The 20,189-nt window shown below is 48.1% G+C and overlaps 1 protein-coding gene across 1 annotated transcript in view; it reads right to left on the bottom strand.

Annotated features, from left to right (window-relative positions):
* Positions 1-15,207: 15,207 nt before the first annotated feature.
* UBE2QL1 (ubiquitin conjugating enzyme E2 QL1) overlaps positions 15,208-20,189 on the bottom strand; it is a 37,207-nt gene continuing 32,225 nt past the window's right edge. Inside the window, exon 2 of the mRNA XM_080933664.1 lies at positions 15,208-16,471. Within this exon, the coding sequence (XP_080789790.1) occupies positions 16,340-16,471 (132 nt within the window). The 3' untranslated portion in view covers positions 15,208-16,339. The remainder of the gene's footprint in view (positions 16,472-20,189) is intronic.

The raw sequence follows: 20,189 nt of genomic DNA on the forward strand, positions 1-20,189 counted from the left end.
CTTAAAGACCAGAAGCAGGTTTCTTCTCACCCAGTGCCTTCTCCTGGGGTCTGGCGGATGCTGCTCTCTGAATCTGGGCAGGTTTGTGCTTTGAAAGCCTCAGCACCCTGAGGAACAGAAAGGAAACAGCTCAGCCCAGCCTGTCTGCCTCGGGACAGAAACTCCATCTTCCCCTCACTGCTCTCAACTGCACATCAGAGGTCACCAGCACCATGGGTTCCTTTAGAAAAGATTGTGCTTAGAAAGCAACAACAACAAGAAATGACAGTAAAAATGGTTATGCTTGTCAAGTGTTTGGCAAATGCTGAATGCTGATAAAATGGCCACGCCAAGGTCACAGAGGCTCCTGCCTCGTGAGACACTTTATAGGAGAAGAAAATGGTAACAGAAAACCAACCCCATAAAGAGAACACTTGAAGGAGCAGGTGGGGCCTCCCCTGGTGTTTCCTACATGTCAAGTGATCCTGTGGAGATGAGGTGCTGTCAGTCACATGAGATTTCCTCCTGGCCTAGCTGAGCTGGCTTCAGATCAGAACTGGGCTCTCTCACCCCTTTTATGTTGGGGTAATGATAGGTAGGTGTGTCGGATGCCAATGGTGCCCGGAGAATCTGGAAAACAGCAAAACTGACTTCCTAAGAGCAGAAAGGTGAGCTCTTTTGAGGTTGGGCAGGTGATGTTTGCCCCAGCCTTGCTGCGGGGCACCTTCTATATCCACTTCCAGTGTGACAAGTGACAATAAAGACAGAAACGAGGTATAAAATTCTCCAGTGTAAATTCGGCAAGGGCATCCGGGTTTGCTGGCTTGCTAACATCTGGATGCGCCTAGCTGCAGAGCACAGCACAAATACTGGATGAGTCAGCACTCTGCTGAGTGCTCTGTCATGCTTTCCCGCGGTCTCTGCGAGGCTCTTCTGCCTTCCCAGGGCACCTTGCCCCTTTCCTAGGATGTCTGCACAGGAAAGCAGAGCCCAGGAGTGGAAGCCACAGACCCTTCAGAATAAGAACATCAGACATACAAATGGGAATTTGTAGGGAGCCTGGGAATGAGATTGCGGAACGAAGGAAGCATCAGACATGCAGGTTGATGCCGCAGCAAGAGTGGGCTGAAGTAGCAAGGTTGGACGCACACAAGCTCCCATAGCAGAAACGGTCCTCCGCTTACCGCAGCAGCCATCTTGGCCATCTTCAGGGAGTGAGCGAGGGAAAAGGGCGGGCTCTGGGCTTGGTGGTGGCAGCACTGAGCGCCAGGGTCAGACTGGGTTTCTTTAGCTCCTCCCCTCACTCTTGAGTGGGCCAGCAGACAGAGCCTTGCCTTGGGTAGAGACTGGGCCAGAAAGCCCTGCTCTAGGTGGGCTCATAGCCCCATGAAGAAACAAACAAAAAACACAAATTTGGGCCCGGCTCTCAGTTATCTTCTTCTCGCCACGTGCTGTGCACTGACTCTCGGGAACCAAACCTCAGCCTACGTTTAACGGTGGTTCTTAAATGTTTTAACTTTCCTTCTAGCCCACCACCCACCAGAGGTAGTGGGAAAGAAAGGATACAGGGGAAATGGATCTGATTAGAAATGGTTCTTAGGAATAAATTCCATGTGTGTTGACAGGAAATCGGGAGTTCAGCTCACAGGTCGGCAGCAACAGCCCAATTATCTCGCAAACACATCACGGATACACCTGCAGCTCAGGTCGGTGGAGTCGGGAGAAGCAGTGACTCATCCCAGGGGGGACAGACAGGTCTCAGCCTTGGCACAAGTCAGCAGGAGGGACCAGGACTGACAGGAACACCAGGAGAAGTTCTTGACTGTCTCTCGACAAGGCAAAGATCAGCAAAAACCAAGAAGCTAGCTCTCCAAGCAAGCCCCTGACATTTCCCGTTGAGTCCTATATAAACTCGCTCCAAAAAAAAAAAAAAAAAAAAAAAAAAAAAAGAATCACGTGTCCTCAAAGGGCCCTGTCTACCATCAGCAGAATGACTACAGAAGGTCCACTCAGTATGGGCAGCACAATCTAGTCTTCCTAGTATTCTGGATAAACCAAGAAGGCAGTTACAAATGGCCCAGATACAGAGAGCCACATCTCCTTGACTGAGGAGGAGGCACTGGGTGACAAGGGATCTGTTCCCAGTCTTCAAGTGAAGCACAGATACTCCCTTCCCCCACCTTTTCCTGGCTCTTCCTCTGAGGTCCAGGGATGAAGAGAATCTTCAGCAGGTTGCAATAGCTCATCGACTCCCTGCTGGTTCCTTTCTGCTTGCTGACTGCAGGGCTGCTTCTGACTCTCTGTCTTCATATCTTCCTTGGTTCTGACTCTCACCCCCTCCAAAGCCTGAGAGGACAATAGAGCAGTTGAGAATAAGGCTCTGTCTCAAGGTCCTAGATCTCCACAAACCTGTAAATCTTCCCTTGCCAGCGAGGTGGGATGGCATCTACTAGACCAGCCTCAGGAACACCAGGAAGGTACATGCTGTCAGGTCTCCACATGTGATAGTCACAGTGTACAGGTCTGACCTGTTCATGGTCTCAAGTGGAGCTTGTAGCATACTTTTCCGATTGGTCTTCACCACTAAGTAGTCTGGTCCTTGGTCACCCGGAAATGATACCACTTCCTAGGATCTCTCATCAGTAAATAAATCCTGTGTTAGCTAGGATTTCATGCTTTGAAAAGACACCATGACCACAGCAACTCTTGGTATTGGAGAAAGAGCTGAAAATTCTACATCTTCATCCAAAGGAAACCAGGGACAGACTAAGAATCCTCAGGCAGCTAGGAGAAGTGTCTCCAAGCCCATCCTCAGAGTGACACACTTCCTCCAACAAGGCCACACCTTCTAATAGTGCTACTCCTTAGGCTAAGCATATGCAAACCATCACAGGTTGGCTTACAGTTTCAGAGGTTTAGTCCACTATCATCATGGTGGGAAGCGTCAAGCTACTGAAGAGGTAGCTGAGAGTTCTATATCTTGATCTGTAAGCAGAAGGGAGGAGTTAGTGTTTGGATTTAGCTTGAGCATAGGAGACCTCAAAGTGCACCCTCACAGTGACACACTTCCGACAAGGCCACACCTCCTAATAGTGCCACTATGGGCCAAGCACTCAAACATGTGGGAGTCTATGTGAGCCATACCTGTTCAAACCACCACAGAGCCCCAGCTTGACCCTGAGTCACTGATGTGAGATCTGAAGACTGCTACATACCTTACACCTCACACTTGCAGCCCCTTCAGCCCATCCCAAGAACGTCTGCTTCCTTCCTTTATCCTCAGACCAAGACCAGCCCCTGGAAAGCAGGTCACCCCACCCCTCCAGCTCTTTATTCTCCTGAAGCACCAGCTCTTTTGCTATTTTAAGCCTCCTATCCCCAGTCTCTTGACCACCTCTTTCCTTTTCTTTTCTGTTTTCTCTTTGTCCCCTTCACCTTTTTCTTTTTAAGTAAGTAAAAGAAAAAAATTACAGAAAATATACTGCTTTCCCCCCTACTGAAGTGGGAAGGAAAAAGAACCCACACAAATAAGATGTTAGGAAGCTCAAGTGGACAATTTGAGCTCATTTAGTGTGAACTCTCTTATTTTTGGACGCACACAGCCCACTCCCTGCAAGGGCTTCTTTATTTTAGAGGTCCCTGCTGGGCCCCATGTGAAATGCAGATGCAGGCTGAGCGACCCCAAAGTGGGATCAAAAATCTTTTATCATTCATGTCTTATTTCTGCCTGCTGCTCACAATAAAGAGAAAGAAAGGGAGCTTGGGAGAGACATAAAGAAATAAGAAAGAAAATAAATCACAGGGTGGGCACTAGATGGATATTTTTACTCAAGTCTTGTTTGTGTGGCTAGCCCGGGTTCTGCGTGTGGCTGAGGATTCTGGGTCTTCTATTTGGACCCAAGGCTGGAAGGTACCAGCAGTCTTACATGGTTGTGAAGCCTTGGCACCCAATGACAAATGTCACCTCATCTGGGTCCCCAAGAGGAGTTCCCCAGCAGAAACGTGGGGATAATCTCTCTCAGAAGACAATTGGCAAGCAGCGTTTGATTCTTTCATGTATGACTTGTGTCTCTTGCCTTCGCCCGAAAGAACTTGGGAAACATTGGTCCCTCAAGAGCCCCAAGCATGCTTAGGCAGCCAGAAGCCAATGGCCACAAGGGGGCGGTGTTTGGCTTAGATTCTCGCCCTTGGTGTCTCTCCCAGGTTTCCTTCAGGTTAATTGTCCTCTTGAATTCTGTCTAGCCCTTCAGCAAGCCTTACTGAATCCACCAGTCACGCTAAAGACCAGGCCGGGCTGTGTGCCCGCCAGATTCGAGCGGGCAGATGAGAGAGAAACAATGACCCTGGGGCTGCTCAGCCTCAGGCAAATCCTGTCTGTGCTGCAGACTTAGATGGTAGGTGTTGGGTGAAGTTTTAGCTCCTAGGGTTTGGAACACTTTGGGAGATGGGGATGTTTTCTTCCTGTACTTTCAGAATATCAGTGAGTTTGAGCCAGAGCCAGGGTGAGGCCTCAGGGAAGTGCCTCCCTCCAAGCACAGCAGCACCCCTCAGAGTTTGGGTACACATTCCCATGATCATTTTCGTCTTTGAGAACATTGATCCTTTTGCACCCAAACTAGTTATATTTTTCTTTCCTCTTCTCCTAATGCTATAATCACAACAAGATGCTGTTCCCAGCCAGGAGACTGGGAATGGCCAGATGCGTCAGGGCTCAGGAGCATCTTCAACACTCAGTAGCAGGTCTGGGACCATCAGCTGGTGACTTGGCAAACATTTCATTACTTAGAGCAAACAAGATGGAAGAAAAACCAATTATCAGAGAAAAATGCTCTTTAGTAGCTGGGAACTAGGTTCCCAAAGAGTCAACTAATTTCCTACTGAAATGCTGAGTGTGGGGGAATCCCAGACCAAGAGGCACCATAGTGGTCCCATTTGCTCTTCTTTCTCCCATTAACAAGTCACACTGTGCCTAGTACTCACAGGTTTGGGGACTGGTGGTGGATGCTGTCCCAGGTGTTGCCCAGTACCCCAGCTCTTCCAACACAGGCCTGCTTGTAGGATGGAGCCAGATAGGATCCTGGAGTGCAGGTGGGAGGCTGGTGGAGCACTAAGAATGGGCAGTGCTCCAATGAAAGGATGCTCTGCACATCTCAGAGCATGGGAAAAGGGAGGAGGAAGGGGAAAGGGGAGGAGGATGGGAAGGGGAGGAGGGAGGGGGAGGAGGGAGAGAAAGAGGGGAGGCCTTTGCTCTGCAGGTGAAGCCAGGATGTGGATGTGAGAGCAAATTTCCATGCTGGCAACGATGCCTAGAATGTGCTGGGACTGAGGAAGGTGGGATGGGAGGCTGGTGAGGACTAGGCAGGTGTGGAAGTGATGCAGCCAGAAGCTAGGTGTTCTAGTTTTACTTCTGTTGTTGTGACAAAAATCAGCACAGAGAGGAAAGTCTTTAATTCAAACTTACATCCATCATTGCAGGGAAGTCAAGGCAGGACTAGTCACAGCACACCCAAAGCTGAGAACAAATGAGACCCAAAGAGAGCAAATGCATCCTTACTTTGTGCTTAGCCTGCTCTATCTTCCCTTATATTGCTCAGGACTCTGCTTAGGGAAGGATGCTGCCCACAGTGAGATGAGCTGTCTACATCTGCTTAGGGAAGGATGCTGCCCACAGTGGGATGAGCTGTCTACATCTGCTTAGGGAATGATGCTGTCCACAGTGGGATGAGCTGTCTACATCTGCTTAGGGAAGGATGCTGCGCACAGTGGGATGAGCTGTCTACATCTGCTTAGGGAAGGATGCTGCGCACAGTGGGATGAGCTGTCTACATCTGCTTAGGGAAGGATGCTGCCCACAGTGGGATGAGCTGTCTACATCTGCTTAGGGAAGGATGCTGCCCACAGTGGGATGAGCTGTCTACATCAATTAACAACCAAGACAGTTTCCCACAGACTAACCTGATCTAGATTATTCCTCCCAACACTGAGAGGGGGAAGTCTACTTTATTAATTTCTACCTTATTTTCTGAGACTGGGTATCTTCTTAAACCTGGAGCTCACCCTTCTGATTGGACTGGCTGGCCAGCAAGCTTCAAGATCCTCTTCATCCCTCTACCCCAGTGCTGGGTTTTCAGGTGCCCTGGTATAGACAGCTTTCTACATGGAGAACTTTGTCTTCATGACACTGTAGGGGACACTCTACCTGCTAGGACATCCCCAAGTCCTTAAATGTCTGCCTTTTGGGGGAGGGGGAGAGATATGTTGAGGATTCAAATCAGGTCTTTTCTGTGCCAGGCAAAGCTTGTTTGAGCCACATATCAAGCCATTTCCCATTGTTTGACTTTAACCAGCGAGTGGTGTTTGTTAGAGCATCCCCAGGGAACTAGCACTACACCAAGGGCACGGTGGTAACAATGACTAAGGGACTGTAAGAAAGTCTGTATTTTCCCATTACTAAAATTCCTTTCTGGTAAGGTGGGTCCCTTGATACCCTCTGGCAGTTAGTGCCGAGGGCTGCTATGGGAATTGGCATTATCCGGCAGGATCCTGGTATGAATGACAGTTCTGTAGTGCTGTAGTAAGACACACAGGGAATTCCTCTGGGGCAGGTGAAATTTCTTCCCTTTCTTCCCTCTTCTCCCCCCCTGCCCATTTTAGTCAGGGTTTCTATTTCTGCAGAAAATACAACCAAGAAGCAGGCTGTGGAGGAAAGGGTTTGTTCAGCTTACACTTCCACATTGCTGTTCATCACCAAAGGAAGTCAGGACTAGAACCCAAGCAGATCAGGAAGCAGGAGCTGATGCAGAGGCCATGGAGGGATGTCACTTACTGGCTTGCTTCCCCTGGCTTGCTTAGCCTGCTTTCTTATAGAACCCAGGTCTACCAGCCCAGGGATGGCTCCACCCACAATGGGCTGGGCCAGGGATGGAACCACCCACAATGGGCTGGGCCCTTCCCCCTTGATCACTAGTTGAGAAAATGCCTTACAGCTGGATCTCATGGAGGCATTTTTTCAACTGAGGCTCCTTTCTCTGTGATAACTCCAGCTGTGTCAAGTTGACACAAAACCAGCCAGTATATCCCCTTCCTCTTCTCCCCTCTCCTTCCCCCTTCTTCCCTTCCCTCTCCTCTCCTTCCTCCCCCACTGAGGAAAGAGGCACTTTTCACTATATAAGCACTATGAGAACACATCAGCTTGGGCTTTGCAGGTTAAAATAATGGAGTTTGCTCTCTCAGTGGCAGAAGTCTGAGGTTGAGATGTCATCAGTCCTTCCTGGACACCCGAGGAAGCAGTCATGGCTGCCCCTCTACCAGCCTTTAGTGCTCAGTTACCCTTGCCAGCCTGGGCTTGTGGACTCACCTTTTCAGTGCCCGAATACTTCAAGGGAAGTTTGCTCTGTGTCCACTTTTCATACCTCACCTTGACTCTACCTCCGAAAGACACCGGCCGCTGGACTGTGGGTCCAGCCTGTACCAAGCTTTATCTCATCACGAATTACTTAATGTATCTGTAATGGTGAGTGGCATATTAATACACATGCTGTGAGGGTTAAGGATTGACTTGTCTTCTGTATAATCTATGTATTACCCATGTAATTATGCATGGCATACATATGGATTTTCTTCATGTTCTAAGATCACACCCGCCTTTAGCTGCATCTCCTGTACGTGTTAGCATGGACATTTTCATAATTTACCATGCTGTGACCAGAGTCAACAGGGCCCCATCTCTGCTCCCAGCTTTACAGAGAGGACCCCGGAGTCTGAACTTAACTTTCTGGGTTGTAATGCTCTTCTGATAGCGAGGCCTCGGTTCTGTTTTCCTTGTTGTAGAGTGCCCTTTCCTCAGTAGGAGATATCAGATTCAGTTTCTTTAAAATCTCCCCGAGCCAGGATGGAAATGTGAATAAGCTGGCTGGGAGCAGAGGCCTTAGCATAGAACAGACATAGTAATCAGTGGCCATTGACCAGGCCCATCCCAGTGACCTCTGAGGCTCTTTCTTGTGCTTTCACTTAACACACCACCAACAGGGAGATTAGAAGTCAGATGTTTGCTTTGCTTCCTATGACAGAATGCATTTTGACAAACTTGGTCTCCATTTCTGACATCTGGATATGGAGATGTCTGGCTCGTGGATGCCAAAATGTCCAGGGCTCTGGACACAGGTGGCAGAGGACATAAGATCACCCCCCAGCAGGTGAGTTCTAAGGTCCCCAGAAGGCTCTGTGTCACAGAGAAGGAGAAGGACCAGGAAGCAGGACAGGGAAGTTTGTGTTATGTTGGAAAGTAATATTTTGTGGAAAAGCAACACTATGTAATTCAGAAGCTAAATCCAGAAGGCAGACTATGGAATGGGGGTGGTCCAGACCCATCTAGTTGCTGATGCTATTTGTAAAGGTGTATAACCTTGGAAAGTTTTAGCTTGGCATGTCCCTGAATGTTAGAGTCAGATGTGGCTTCTGGATTGACACAATGTAACATTTTAGTGACAAGGGAAAGTAATTGACCACGTTTAAGTAGAATCGGATTAGAAAAATCAATTTCACTTAATACCTGTTCCTATCTCTAAGCCTGTGTGCTACTGTGACCACAACTCCCTCTCTGCACTTTCTGGGGGTGAGAAAAGATGGGTCTGAGGCAGTAGCAAATACAGGAAAGGAAAACAAAGAAATGCTCACTGGTGCTGCTTGGAATACTTGAGTTTGATGTTTAGAATTATAGGAAGTAATCTCTCCAAATAACTCAAAAAGGCCTTATGTAGTGACCAGAAACAGGTTTCAAAAGTTATTCTTTACCCAGGAGCCCCAGCAGGAGTGAAGACGAAGGGTAGTCGGGGCTACCGCCAGGCAGCCTCAGACAGACTGAGGCCTGTCTCAAAAGTAGACATTGTTTCAGAACTGTCTAGGCTGACACCCTGTGGCCTCTACCCAAACCATGGCTGTATGATACATATGTAACCTGTTCCCCGGAACAAAATAACAGCCACACAGTTCACCTCTACTTGGCAAACAGCTTGAGCTTAGATCTGCCTTGATCTTCCTTCCATTTTCTGTTATTAATATGATGTGATGTGTGCTCTGATGTGAGAACAGACTTCTTTTATATACTACACCAGGGGCAGTCAAGGAAGGCTCTAGAACATTTATATTATATCATTTCCCAGTACTGAAATGATACTAAACACACTTGAAATTGTTATTATGGTCTAGATTCCATACTCTTGCCTCACGAAAATGGTGTCTCTGGACACGGGGAATGCCAGCTGCCAGCAGCCAACTTTCAGATACAAGAATGGCTGGCTTGGCTCTGACCTGTGTGATATCGTGTGCTTACCCCCTGCCCATCCCTCTACCCACTAGGGATCGCGGCCAGCACTTGCTGATGTGAGTCTCTCACGCCTCAGATAAAGACTGGGACTAGCCTGGTTCCAACGGCCATCACGGGCACTTCCTTGGCTGTACCTAGTCCTTTCATGAGTTCCCCTCTTCCCACAGACTGCTGGCTTTGCCACAGCAGTCCTCGTGAAAAGACTGTCATGCCAAATTCCCAGTTTGGAAAGCATGAACCAGAGTGTCAGCGGCTGCGTTCCCCAACATCTGTGCGGGGGAAGGGGAATTCGGGTTGTGTGACTCCACGGCGCATGCCCAGCTGATCCCAAACCCATGCTTTCAGGCTTAAAAGCAAAAAGAGCTCATTATTAGGGGAAAAACAATCTACTATGGATATTGTTAAGGACTGAGAAACCCCCTCCGTTAAAGAGCTTAAAATAGAACCTGACTTTACTTACGTACCGACATTTAAAAAAAAAAAAGATCAAAAGTGCCTTTTAAATAAATTATGCTTAAGATATAATTTAAATTGGCACTTTTGGAATTGCTGTGTAATTCGGTGCTATTGTGGGCTATGTCTAGTGCTGAGCACAATATTTCAATTATGCTGAGAAACTGTATGAAGCTCTTCAGCAAAAATGTCTACACATCTTTACAGTGAGCGTGCAGAGGAAGGAAAAACCTCCATCTCACGTGGATGCAGAATTAGATTTTGTTCTGTTACATCTCATTGGTTTGTAAGGAGCAGACCCGTCCGTGCTTGAGAGTTTCCATTTAGCGAGTCAGAGCACAGAAAACCCAAGGGCATGACACAGCAGAAAGCTGCTTCAACACATCTCGGGAAACCCCGGAGATCCCAACTCTCACCAGGCAGAGAACACCAGGGGCGCAGCAGATGTTCCCGAAGAGGACATTTCGGTTATTGATTTCAAAAGCTCGCTTTCCAAAAATCATTGTTTTTCCCACAAGAGTTGGGTAGCTTTATAGACAAATACTTTCAGTGACAAATGCTTCCTTCCTCTGCATTGTGTGGGTGCACACATTCCCCCCCCCCCCGGAACTACTACAGAAGACATTTGAAAAGTGTAATCACTAAAATATCAGAGTGAATTATGGGGCTGGTTTAAAGGTTCACAGGAACCCATGACATTTAGCCAGCACCCCATCCCACCACTGTCCAAATGGCAACACTGTTTGCCAGGTAAAGTCATATAGTATCAAACTAAGCAGCAAGGTTACAGCAGCTCTGGTCTCAGCCAGGCTCACATCATTACCAGCCATTGCCTGGCTGCAGGTCTACCAAGTGTGGCCATCCCAACTCTTCAGGGCAACTGGCAAAAGGCCCTCCCTCTACTTGTGCATCCCTTGGAGATCCATTAGGCTTGACCCTTGTCCTACTTAGGGTTACTATGTGGTAAAACACCATGACCAAAAAGCAAGTTGGGGGAGGAAAGGGTTTATTCAGCTTATACTTTTACATTGCTGTTCATCACCAAAGGAAGTCAGGACAGGAACTCAGAAAGGGCAGGAGCTGATGCAGAGGCCATAGAAGGGTGCTGCTTACTGGCTTGCTCCTCATGACTTGTTCAGCCTGCTGTTTTTTTTTTTTTTTTTTTTTTTTTTTTTTTTTTTTTTTTTTTTATAGAGCCCAAGACCACCAACCCAGGGATGGCACCACCCACAATGGACCTGACCATCCTTATTAATCACTGATTAAGAAAATGTCTCACAGTCTGTGTACAGCCTGAACGTATGAAGATATTTTTTAAATTGAGGTTCTCCCCTCTTTGATGACTTTAGCTTGTATCAGGTTGACATAAAACTATCCAGAACAACCCCTCTCTTCATTCTACTTTCAAATAGATTGCTGAAATCCTGACTAAAATCTTGTCTCCTCCTGGATCTTTGATGGCTTCAATTTCATCTGTTTGATCAGCACATTTAGCTCCCATGTTTGCTCAAACAGCAAGCAAACCTTGCTCATTGCTTTCCCAAGTGTCAACACTTTTTGGCCTTCTTACTTCATCAACCACATGTTGGTGGTCAGATGGTTCCTTGGGCTTAATGATAGTTAATTGTGTGTAAACAAAAGGCTGTAAAAAATAGTGAGGCAGAACATAGTAAAAATAAGTAGGTAAATCTCTAGATAATAATGCATAATAATAGCTAATAGATAATAATAGTAGATGATAATAACAGATAAAAATAAATCTAGATATAACAAAATTCTAAATAATGTCTCTAGATCTTGGACAGTAAGTAAATAAACAAACAAACAACTGTGGTTCAAAGTCCCTCACAGAAGCTTTCCAAAGCTGCAGCGTGGAGGCTCCATCCATACCTGCTGCTTTCGAGTGGAGAGGAGCACCCTGGGTGTTTCCTGGACACCGTGAAGGACTGGCGCAGTACGGATGCAATGCTAGGAGAAAAGTGTGTGCCCGTGTGAGCTGCCTAGAGGTCTCACGAGAAGTGCCACAGAGCGGTGGAAAGTCACAGCAGGATGGCCTTGGAAGCCACTGATTCTCTGGCCTTGACTCCTCTGTTGAGTGCCATCAAGGGGATGCCCTGCGGTGACTGTGCTCCCACAGTTGGCACATGACTTCTGGATCCCCACAGAGCTAATCCCACTAAGACTCTTCACCTTTTTGGAAGGGCTGAAATGCTGACATGTAATTTCTGCCCACAGGGCGGCTTCCTGTGGGGTTGGGCTGTCTCCTACCTTTGAGATGAGGCTATAAACAAGTTGTTGAAGATGTGAAAAGCCAGGAACCATGAGCACCCGCGATGAGGGCAGTGAGGATATGAACCACAGTGTTGGTGGGAATAGACATAGCCTTCTTCTCTTCTTCACTCGCAGTGGACAAGCCTCACCTTCTCAGTCCAAGGCTCCTGTTGACTAACTGTCTGGCTTGGACAAATGACCAGAACTTGAGTGATGTGACCCATGACAGCCCTACCTCTTTTTTATGAGTTACCCTCATTGCTGGTTCTTAGACTCCCATTTGTCCCATGTGCGAGAGGCCCTGGGGATGACTTATTGCATGCAACTGGCTGTAAATGAAGGGAAAGGATCGCAGGATAGTTAGTTACCGAGCTTGCCTAGTCGTGCTCTGTTTACATAAGAACTTACCAAGTGCAGTGAGATGGATCTTCCAAGTTGACGTGCTAGGCTTTGGCCTCAAAAGTGCTGTCTTTCCAACCCCTGTGCCAACATGGGATGTGTCTAGTGAAGAGATTGCATCCAATGCAAGCCCAGGTTCAAGCCGGTGAACAGACCCGTCATAATTATATGAATATATGAGTTTTTCCCCCTCTTATGACCCAAGATATTTTTCACTGGTTTATAGATTTGATCTCCAAAATCAATGAGGTCCACCTTTAATAGATAGCCTGAGCTCGGAAACTGAAAATTTGAGACCTAAAGCTTAGATCATAAAATGATGGACGTTTATGAATGCAACTCTTACAGGACTATTACCTGTGTGGCTGGGTAGGTAGGTGTAGTCACAGAGCTCACTCTGGGCTTTCTAAGACGCCAGTGACCCTTCATCTTCTACAAAGTTACCTGATGGGTCATGTGAGGTCCCAGCAGGGTGTCTGCAGGCTGTGGTGGGTATTTCGGATGCTTTGCTGCAAGGGGCGGTTTGTCCCTGTGAGGAAGCTCATTGTCTGTGTGTTTTGTTCCTCAGGCTTTGCTCTGCCTACTGTGCGGTTGCCTCCTTTTGCCTGATGGGAGGTAGATTTCTCAGCTTTGTGGAAATGAGATTCGAGGAACACCGTAGGTCTAGAGTGAGATTTCTCCTCACGCTGGGCTCCGTAACAGACATGACCTTAGGAAGGGCCCCGTGAGGACCAGTCAGGACGCAACAGTGTGGCCAGCATGTAGTGGGCATGGTGCATTTACACTGGTCACCATGGCACAGACCATAGGAAAGCTGGCTTCTGGTTGACAGAATCATAGCAATGTTTGTGCTTTAAGGGATTCCCCTATCGCTTTTAAAGTTTAAGAATAAAACCACCCACTTCAGTCTTTTAAAAATTGTAATGAAAAACTTCTTTTGGTGTGTGTGGTATTGCGCTCTCGTGTGGAATCCAGAGCCTAGTGCTTGGTGTCTGCTCCTGGTTGATGTTCACCTTCCTATTTTGTGACAGGATCTCTTAGTGAACCCAAAGCTCAGTGATTAGTCAGCTACACTGACTGGCCAATAGGCTCTGGGGATCTTCCGTGTCACCTCTACTGCCTCCTAGGCTGTAGTTATAGGCAGACTGCACCACACATGGCTTTTCACATAGGCTCTGAAGATGGGGGGGGGGGGGTCTCCCTGCTTGCACGGCAGGTTGGAGAGTGAACCATCTCCCTAGCTGAAAAATTGCATTTCTTAGAGCAAATAACTGATTTGTTTCACAAATGTATGCGAAATTACAGAAACACCATGCAAAATAAACTAAACTCCAGGTACTAGAAAGAGTGAAATGGGGCGTAACTTCTTTTCTCTTGGTGGTTGTCACTCACTCACAGGGCCAGTGGAGTGATACCACGTCTTGTGGCTGTACTTCTGGTAAAGCCACCCTGGGATAACAAGAGAAAAGTTCTCAGCGAGCAGATAAAATACAGTGACCCAGGTCTGTACCGTATCATTTTTTTTTTCTCCTGAAGGCATTGCTTGGTATCGGACATTACCTAGAGATTGGCCCCCTAGATATCCAAGCAACAGTTTGTGTCCCGAGTTCTCAAGGTCCAAAACTGAAGGCACACCATAACAACTGACAGCCACAGGTACAAAGGCCAGTTAGCATTGGAGGATGGAGGATGGAGGGTCACACATGCTCACTGCCACCCACTTTCGGTGACTGATGACTGCTTTTGGGAAACTTGTCTTTTACTGTCTTGTCCTTTGAGCCCAGAATCTGCTTTGTGGATCTGGGGAGAAAACGAACGTAAGGAGGTGGAAGGCTGGAGCTGCAGCTGAGTTGGCAGAGTGCTTACCTAGCATCCGTGAACCTGTGTCTAAATGCACTGGGCACAGATTGATGTCTGCAGTCCTGGTACTTGGGGGTGGAGGCAAGGAGAGTAGGAGACCAAGACTAGTGTCCCCTGTGTAATGAGACTGAGGTCAGCGAAGAAGACACGAGACTGTCTCAAAAGAAACAGTGGTAAGAAGCAAAGTGATTGGGTGTATTTGGTTGGCCTCCAGACACATGGGAAAGAACCACTCTCTGTCCTTTGAGATGGATGTTTCTGGGTCCCTAAACATCTTTAAATAGGGAGAAGCCCGCACTGCCTGAGTATTTGCATGGAGTTAGCCAAGAAGCTGGTTCTCGCTTCATAGCAGAAAACCACAGTGGCAAAATTTTAAGCATGGGCAGCCATACAGCTGTGCTTTCTAGTCAGCTTCCTGGAACCCTTTCAGTCCGCCAGCTGTTTGTAAGAGTTACGGGCTTCTAGGACGATTCCTGCCTGTGAAACGCTGCTCACGACATGTGTGCGTTGGTGTCGACCCTGTCTGGATTATTAACACTTTAAGTGCAGATGAAATACTTCCAGTGGGGTTGGAGAGCTGGCTCTGTGGTTAATAGCACCAGATGCTCTTCCAGGGGATCTGGATTTAATTCGCAGCACCTACATGGTAGCTCATAACCACCTATGAGCCCAGTTCCAGATTTGATGTCCTCTAATGGTTTCTGAAGGCACCAAGCATGCACATGGTCCATAGACATACATGCAGGCAGAACACCTATATTTACTAAAAAAGAAAGGAAGAAAGATACGTAGACAGACAGGAAGGAAGGAAAGAAGGAAGAAAGAGAGATGGACAGACTTTCAGTGGAAACTTAGCCCACCACGATTGACTCTCAAGGCTGGGTTTTAGGTATGCATGGTTTTATTTAAAATGTGTCCAATAAGATTTTTCCACTTGGAATGAACATTTTACCTCTTTCTGCGTGTTGTCATAAACATTATCTCCTCATGTCATGGAGTTTCTTAGAAATTTCTAGGTGATTTAACAGAAGAGTAAAATGAAAGTGTGGGGAGCTGAAACAACAGGGAGTCACACCACAGCGAGGGTGCTCTTGCCTCAAGTCAGAGACACACAAGTGACTAGTGGGTGAAGTAACAGACCGGGTCATGCAAGTCCCCTTGTGTCACCTGGTGTCCTTTGGCAGTTCTGGCGTCTCCTGTCATTAGCACGGAAGACAATCGGCAAAGGGGAGCTTGTCTTCTGGTGGCTGAGAGGAGACGGACACAGAAGCATGGCTGCTGTCCCTAATGTCTGAAGAGACTGTTCCCTTTGGCCGTCTGCTGATCTGAGCACCCAGGGAGGGGCACCTCATGTCCTGAACCCACCCCCCGGTGGCGCAGCGCCCCCTGCCTCTCATCGAATGGCACTGGTTTATCTTCGAACAGCAGCACAGAACAGGATAAGCGCGGGAGCACATTTTAATCATGTGGGCAGTTGTAGTTGTAAGTCAGCGCTAAAACCTGGCAATGTTAGATTTGCGTTTTCATGAGGTCTAAATGTCATCACAGAGGACCACAGGCCACAGAAAGAATGATACGTCTTCAAGTTATGTTGACTTGCCAGGAAGAGACACGAATAGAGATCTCAGCAAACAGGGGCCGGTGGGTCCAGTGGTGTGCGACGCTCCTGACTTGGGAACAGTCCCTTGTAAGTGGAAATGAAGTGGGCGGGCCATTGAGTTCCCTCGGGCTGCTCACAGCTGCTGTCATGGAAAGAAGCTAAGGGTAGTTCGACTGGTGGACAGAGTGGGGGCAGGCTAGGAAACGTCATCACCTCGGCATTGGTTCTAAAGTGACTTAGAGACGGTCATTTATTATGGAAACATAATCCCAAATAGTTTGCTCTTTCTCTCCGTAAACACGTCAGTTCATAAATAACTTGAGAGTGTGTGTCCTTTGCATTCAGAACACAGTTCTGGCTGGATTAGAAAAGGGTGGAGGATGCAGAGCGGAGGAGGAGATGGCAGGGTGGAGTGTGGAGGGCGGCTCGAGCGTCTGGCGCATGCGCAGGCATCAGCCGTCAGACACGGGCGGGGTGACCCAGCCATACTTCTCATGTGTCTTCACCAAACTCTTAAAGGTTGCTTCCGCTTCCTTGCGGCTGAAGGACTTTTTTGACTTGCCGGCTTTTCTGCAGATCCGTCCCTGTGTGGGATGGAAAGAGACACCAGGTTAGAGGCTCAGCAGCAGATCTTTGTCTCCTAATAGAGCTGCCAAAGGGGGTAGGCCATTTCTGATGTTTGAATCAAGATGTGTTGACCACTAGCAAGGGTGGGCTCTCTCGTGGCTCAGACGAGGGGCGTTACGGCTTTGGTGGAGGGAACTCTGTGGAGCCAGGGACTGTAAACTATTTAGGGTGCAGGGCAGCCTCAGCTTTGCTCAGACTGGTTCTATTTGTGAGGCTGGAAGGCGGCCTCCCTGCATCCTTGAGATACAGTTGAAGGACCCTTAGGAGAAGAGCATCAGATCAGACAGAAGCAAACAGCGTTCTCACGGGAACTTCACACTTCAAGTATAACTTCTGGGTTTTCTGTGATCGTCACGGAAATAAACACATTTATATATAGATATGTATATGATGTGGTCGCAATGCAATTGAAAAGTAAAATTTAGAGTCTGCTTGGGAACAATTTCTGAACTTGCACCGTTTTGTGCCTGGGAGGCAGGTGTGTGTCAGAGGGCAGGGCCACCACCTCAAAAAGACAGTGTGTTCTAAAGAACAGCCCACGTCCTGCAACGGCCAGGTGGACCTGGCTCATCTTACGGTGGCTGAGGTAACTCTGAGAAGAAGCGAGATGCGTCCAACCATTTGCTATTGTGACAAGATTCTCTCATCTACAAAGTCCATTCTTGAAAACCACATAGCCAGGTGATGAAGAATGTAAGAACGAAAACAAACAACTCTACAATATTTTCTGGGATTTTATGCTTTCATGTTGGGCCAACCTCATAGCTATCCTCAGCCTGAAGGCTGAGCAGTCATGTCTGCTAGACCATGAGAAATGAGAAAAGGGGGAATCACAAACAAAATGAACATATATCTAAGAGCCCATGGATTGTCACCAGAAGTTAGGGTGACAGTGGGCTCTTACTGGACAGCATGCTGAGACTCATAGGCTTCCAGCTTTTTGAAAGGCAGCTCCTGAATTGTCCCTTTGGCCTTGAGGACATGCGTGATCACCTAACCAGACTCATGCGTTCCTGAGGCGCACGTCTCTCTTTGAGCAACTGTCTCCACCCCTGATATGGCTGCCTTTCACCAACCAGCCAGCACCTTTGTTTAGGTACCTGCTGCTTCCTGGGGTTTCATCATAACTGCACAGGCTGTGTGCCTTCCTGGGATGCTACACTCATGTCACCGTGTGCTTATACTGGGTCTTGAACTGTCACATGAGTGTGGTGAACGCCATACCACACCACAGGCCTGCTCCACCACATACACACCGAGGGTGGCATCCACCCAGGCTGTGGGACCAGAGGCTGGCAGCATGCAGCTTTCTCTGGTAAACCAAGTGGGAGGCTCTGGACTGGCTTCTTAGTCTATGGCCAATGGTGTCAGATCCCAGGAACCAGGGCTGGAAAGCACCTTGCAAGAATGAGTTCAGGATTTGCACTCCCTGTCCAGTGGGAGTCTTTTCAGTCACAAGGCAGCACTCAGGGAGGAATGCTCTGTATAATCAATGCTGCCCCTGGTCTACTTGTCTGTCTCCTCCCCAGACACTTGACTCCCTACGAAGGCTTCCAGTCAGACTCGATGAACTCTCAAAGGGAGAAATAACTTGAGAGATGGGAAGGAAGTAGCCGCTTAATTGCTGTAGAAATGTCCTCAAGTCTCCCCAGGGTGTGAGCCCCATGCTTAATTATATAGTTTTGTACTTTTATGAAGGGTGGTAGGGATCACCGAGACCTAAAATTCACACAGCTATGGCTGAGGTCCAAGCCCAAAGCTTTGGTGGCAGACACAGGTATTTGTTCAAGGAAGTTGATTTACATACACAGCGAGAGCAGATAGTTTTGGACAATGTGAATAATTTAGCCATCTCTCTAATTCCTCTGCACAGCATAGACAACTGATGTGCTTAACCGGAGAGTTCCGAATCAAAGGACCCAGACAAGCAGGCTTGTGGTAATTTTGGAATATTCTGCGGCTTTTCTCGTGAGCGTAAACTTTGCCTATTTGTGAAAGTCCCAACTGTTAGAAGACACAACCAACAAACCCTAGAGGAACAAGTGGCCCTTTGTTTCTTTTTTCTCCTTCCTGGGAGAACCATGAACACAGAGTCCAGTGCGAAGTCTATTTGATGGTAGGAGAGAGGCTGCCAGGAGCCAGCAGTTCAGTGCCTTCTCCCCTGTGAGGGCCCGTGAGAGGCTCCCAGTACCCAGCAGTCCCCAGGCACGGGTCCTGCAGTGAGCCACACTGTTGTCCTCTCCAGATTGGCCACTTTACTATTACACACATCAACGCTGGATGTCGGAACCAGCACTTATTCCAGTCCTGCCTAGTGTCTGACTTGTTTTCACTCATGTGTTCCGTAGCGCCAGGAGTCAGAGAGGAGACCCCTGCTCCCATTTGTCCTGTGGCCACTGCTGATTCTAGTTTCTAGACTGTGCTGAGACTCACCCTGAAAGGGGCTGGCAACATCCCAGGAACTGGGGTCTCAGACTGAGTAAGAACAGAAAGCAAGATGAGCACCCAGAACTTACCTGTCCCCGTTTCCCGACAGAGGATGGTAAGGCTGCAGCCCCTCATCCCTGCTGGCTTCCCTGTAGTTAAAGACCTTACCTCGGGTATGTGAGCTCAAATGAACCCACATTTTCCTAAAATTTCTTTTGTCAAGACCTTTGAAGCAGCAATAAGAATGCTAACGAAGCACTTGTTACAGATTCACTGGGCCAAGAGAAGGGATTTGAGAGGTTGAGAATAGTGAGACACACACACACACACACACACACACACACACACACACACACACACGTGTGTGTGTGTGTGTATACTTAGGTGTGTGGGCTCCTGTATGAAGAGCAGAGGTCAAACTCAGGTGTCACTTTTCTGGTGTGATTTTGATACACAATCTCTCACTTTATCTGAAACCCGATGGTTAGGCCAGGCTGCCTGACTACAGAGTCCCAGGGAGCCTCCTGCGGTGTCTCCCCAGCATGAGGGTTATACGCCGAACCACCATGCTTTCCTACATGGCTTCTGGGAGTCAAGCGAAGGGGCTTATGCTCGCCCTGATTAACACTTTACTGAAAGTCCTGGCTTTCTGCAGCAGGGGCGGGGGAAGGTCAAATGATTAAACATGAAGACACACCCCTGGTAGCCAACAGGCTCATAGGTGAATCCAAAGACTGGCCTTCTTTGATTTCGCACAGTCCCCCCTGTATCCTCCTGCATCAGAGTCACTGTCAATTTGCCCCATGGCCTCATTCATTCAGTGTCCCGGGCACGAGGCTGAAGAAGCGGCGCTGCCTTTGGGAGCCTTGGGACCATGGTGTGGACACTATAGGGTGCAGGTGTATTGTGGCTTTGCTGGTGTTCGTGACACCTGAGAGTGATACGTCTGCTGTAGGTTATTCTGTATAGAGTGGGTATAAACGCCACAGCGGCTCCATTTCAACAGGTACTAGGTATGACAGTGTACTGCCAAATGTCCTGAGGGGAACAGTCACTCCCAACTGATCTACGGCATGGGGCCAAGCAAAGGAGCCTCAGCCCATCCTCTCGACCCAGCATGTGGCTGTGTCCCAGGAGTGGGGACAATGCTGGCTGCTGGGCCACATCAGGTCCTGAACATCTTCCAGCCTCGCTTAGGCAAGGAAGAAGGGAAGGAAGGAGGAGCCTGGAGAAGGGGTGTGAAGCTGC

This window comes from Micromys minutus, assembly GCF_963924665.1.
Source record: "Micromys minutus genome assembly, chromosome: 20".
NCBI classification, from domain to species: Eukaryota; Metazoa; Chordata; class Mammalia; order Rodentia; family Muridae; genus Micromys; species Micromys minutus.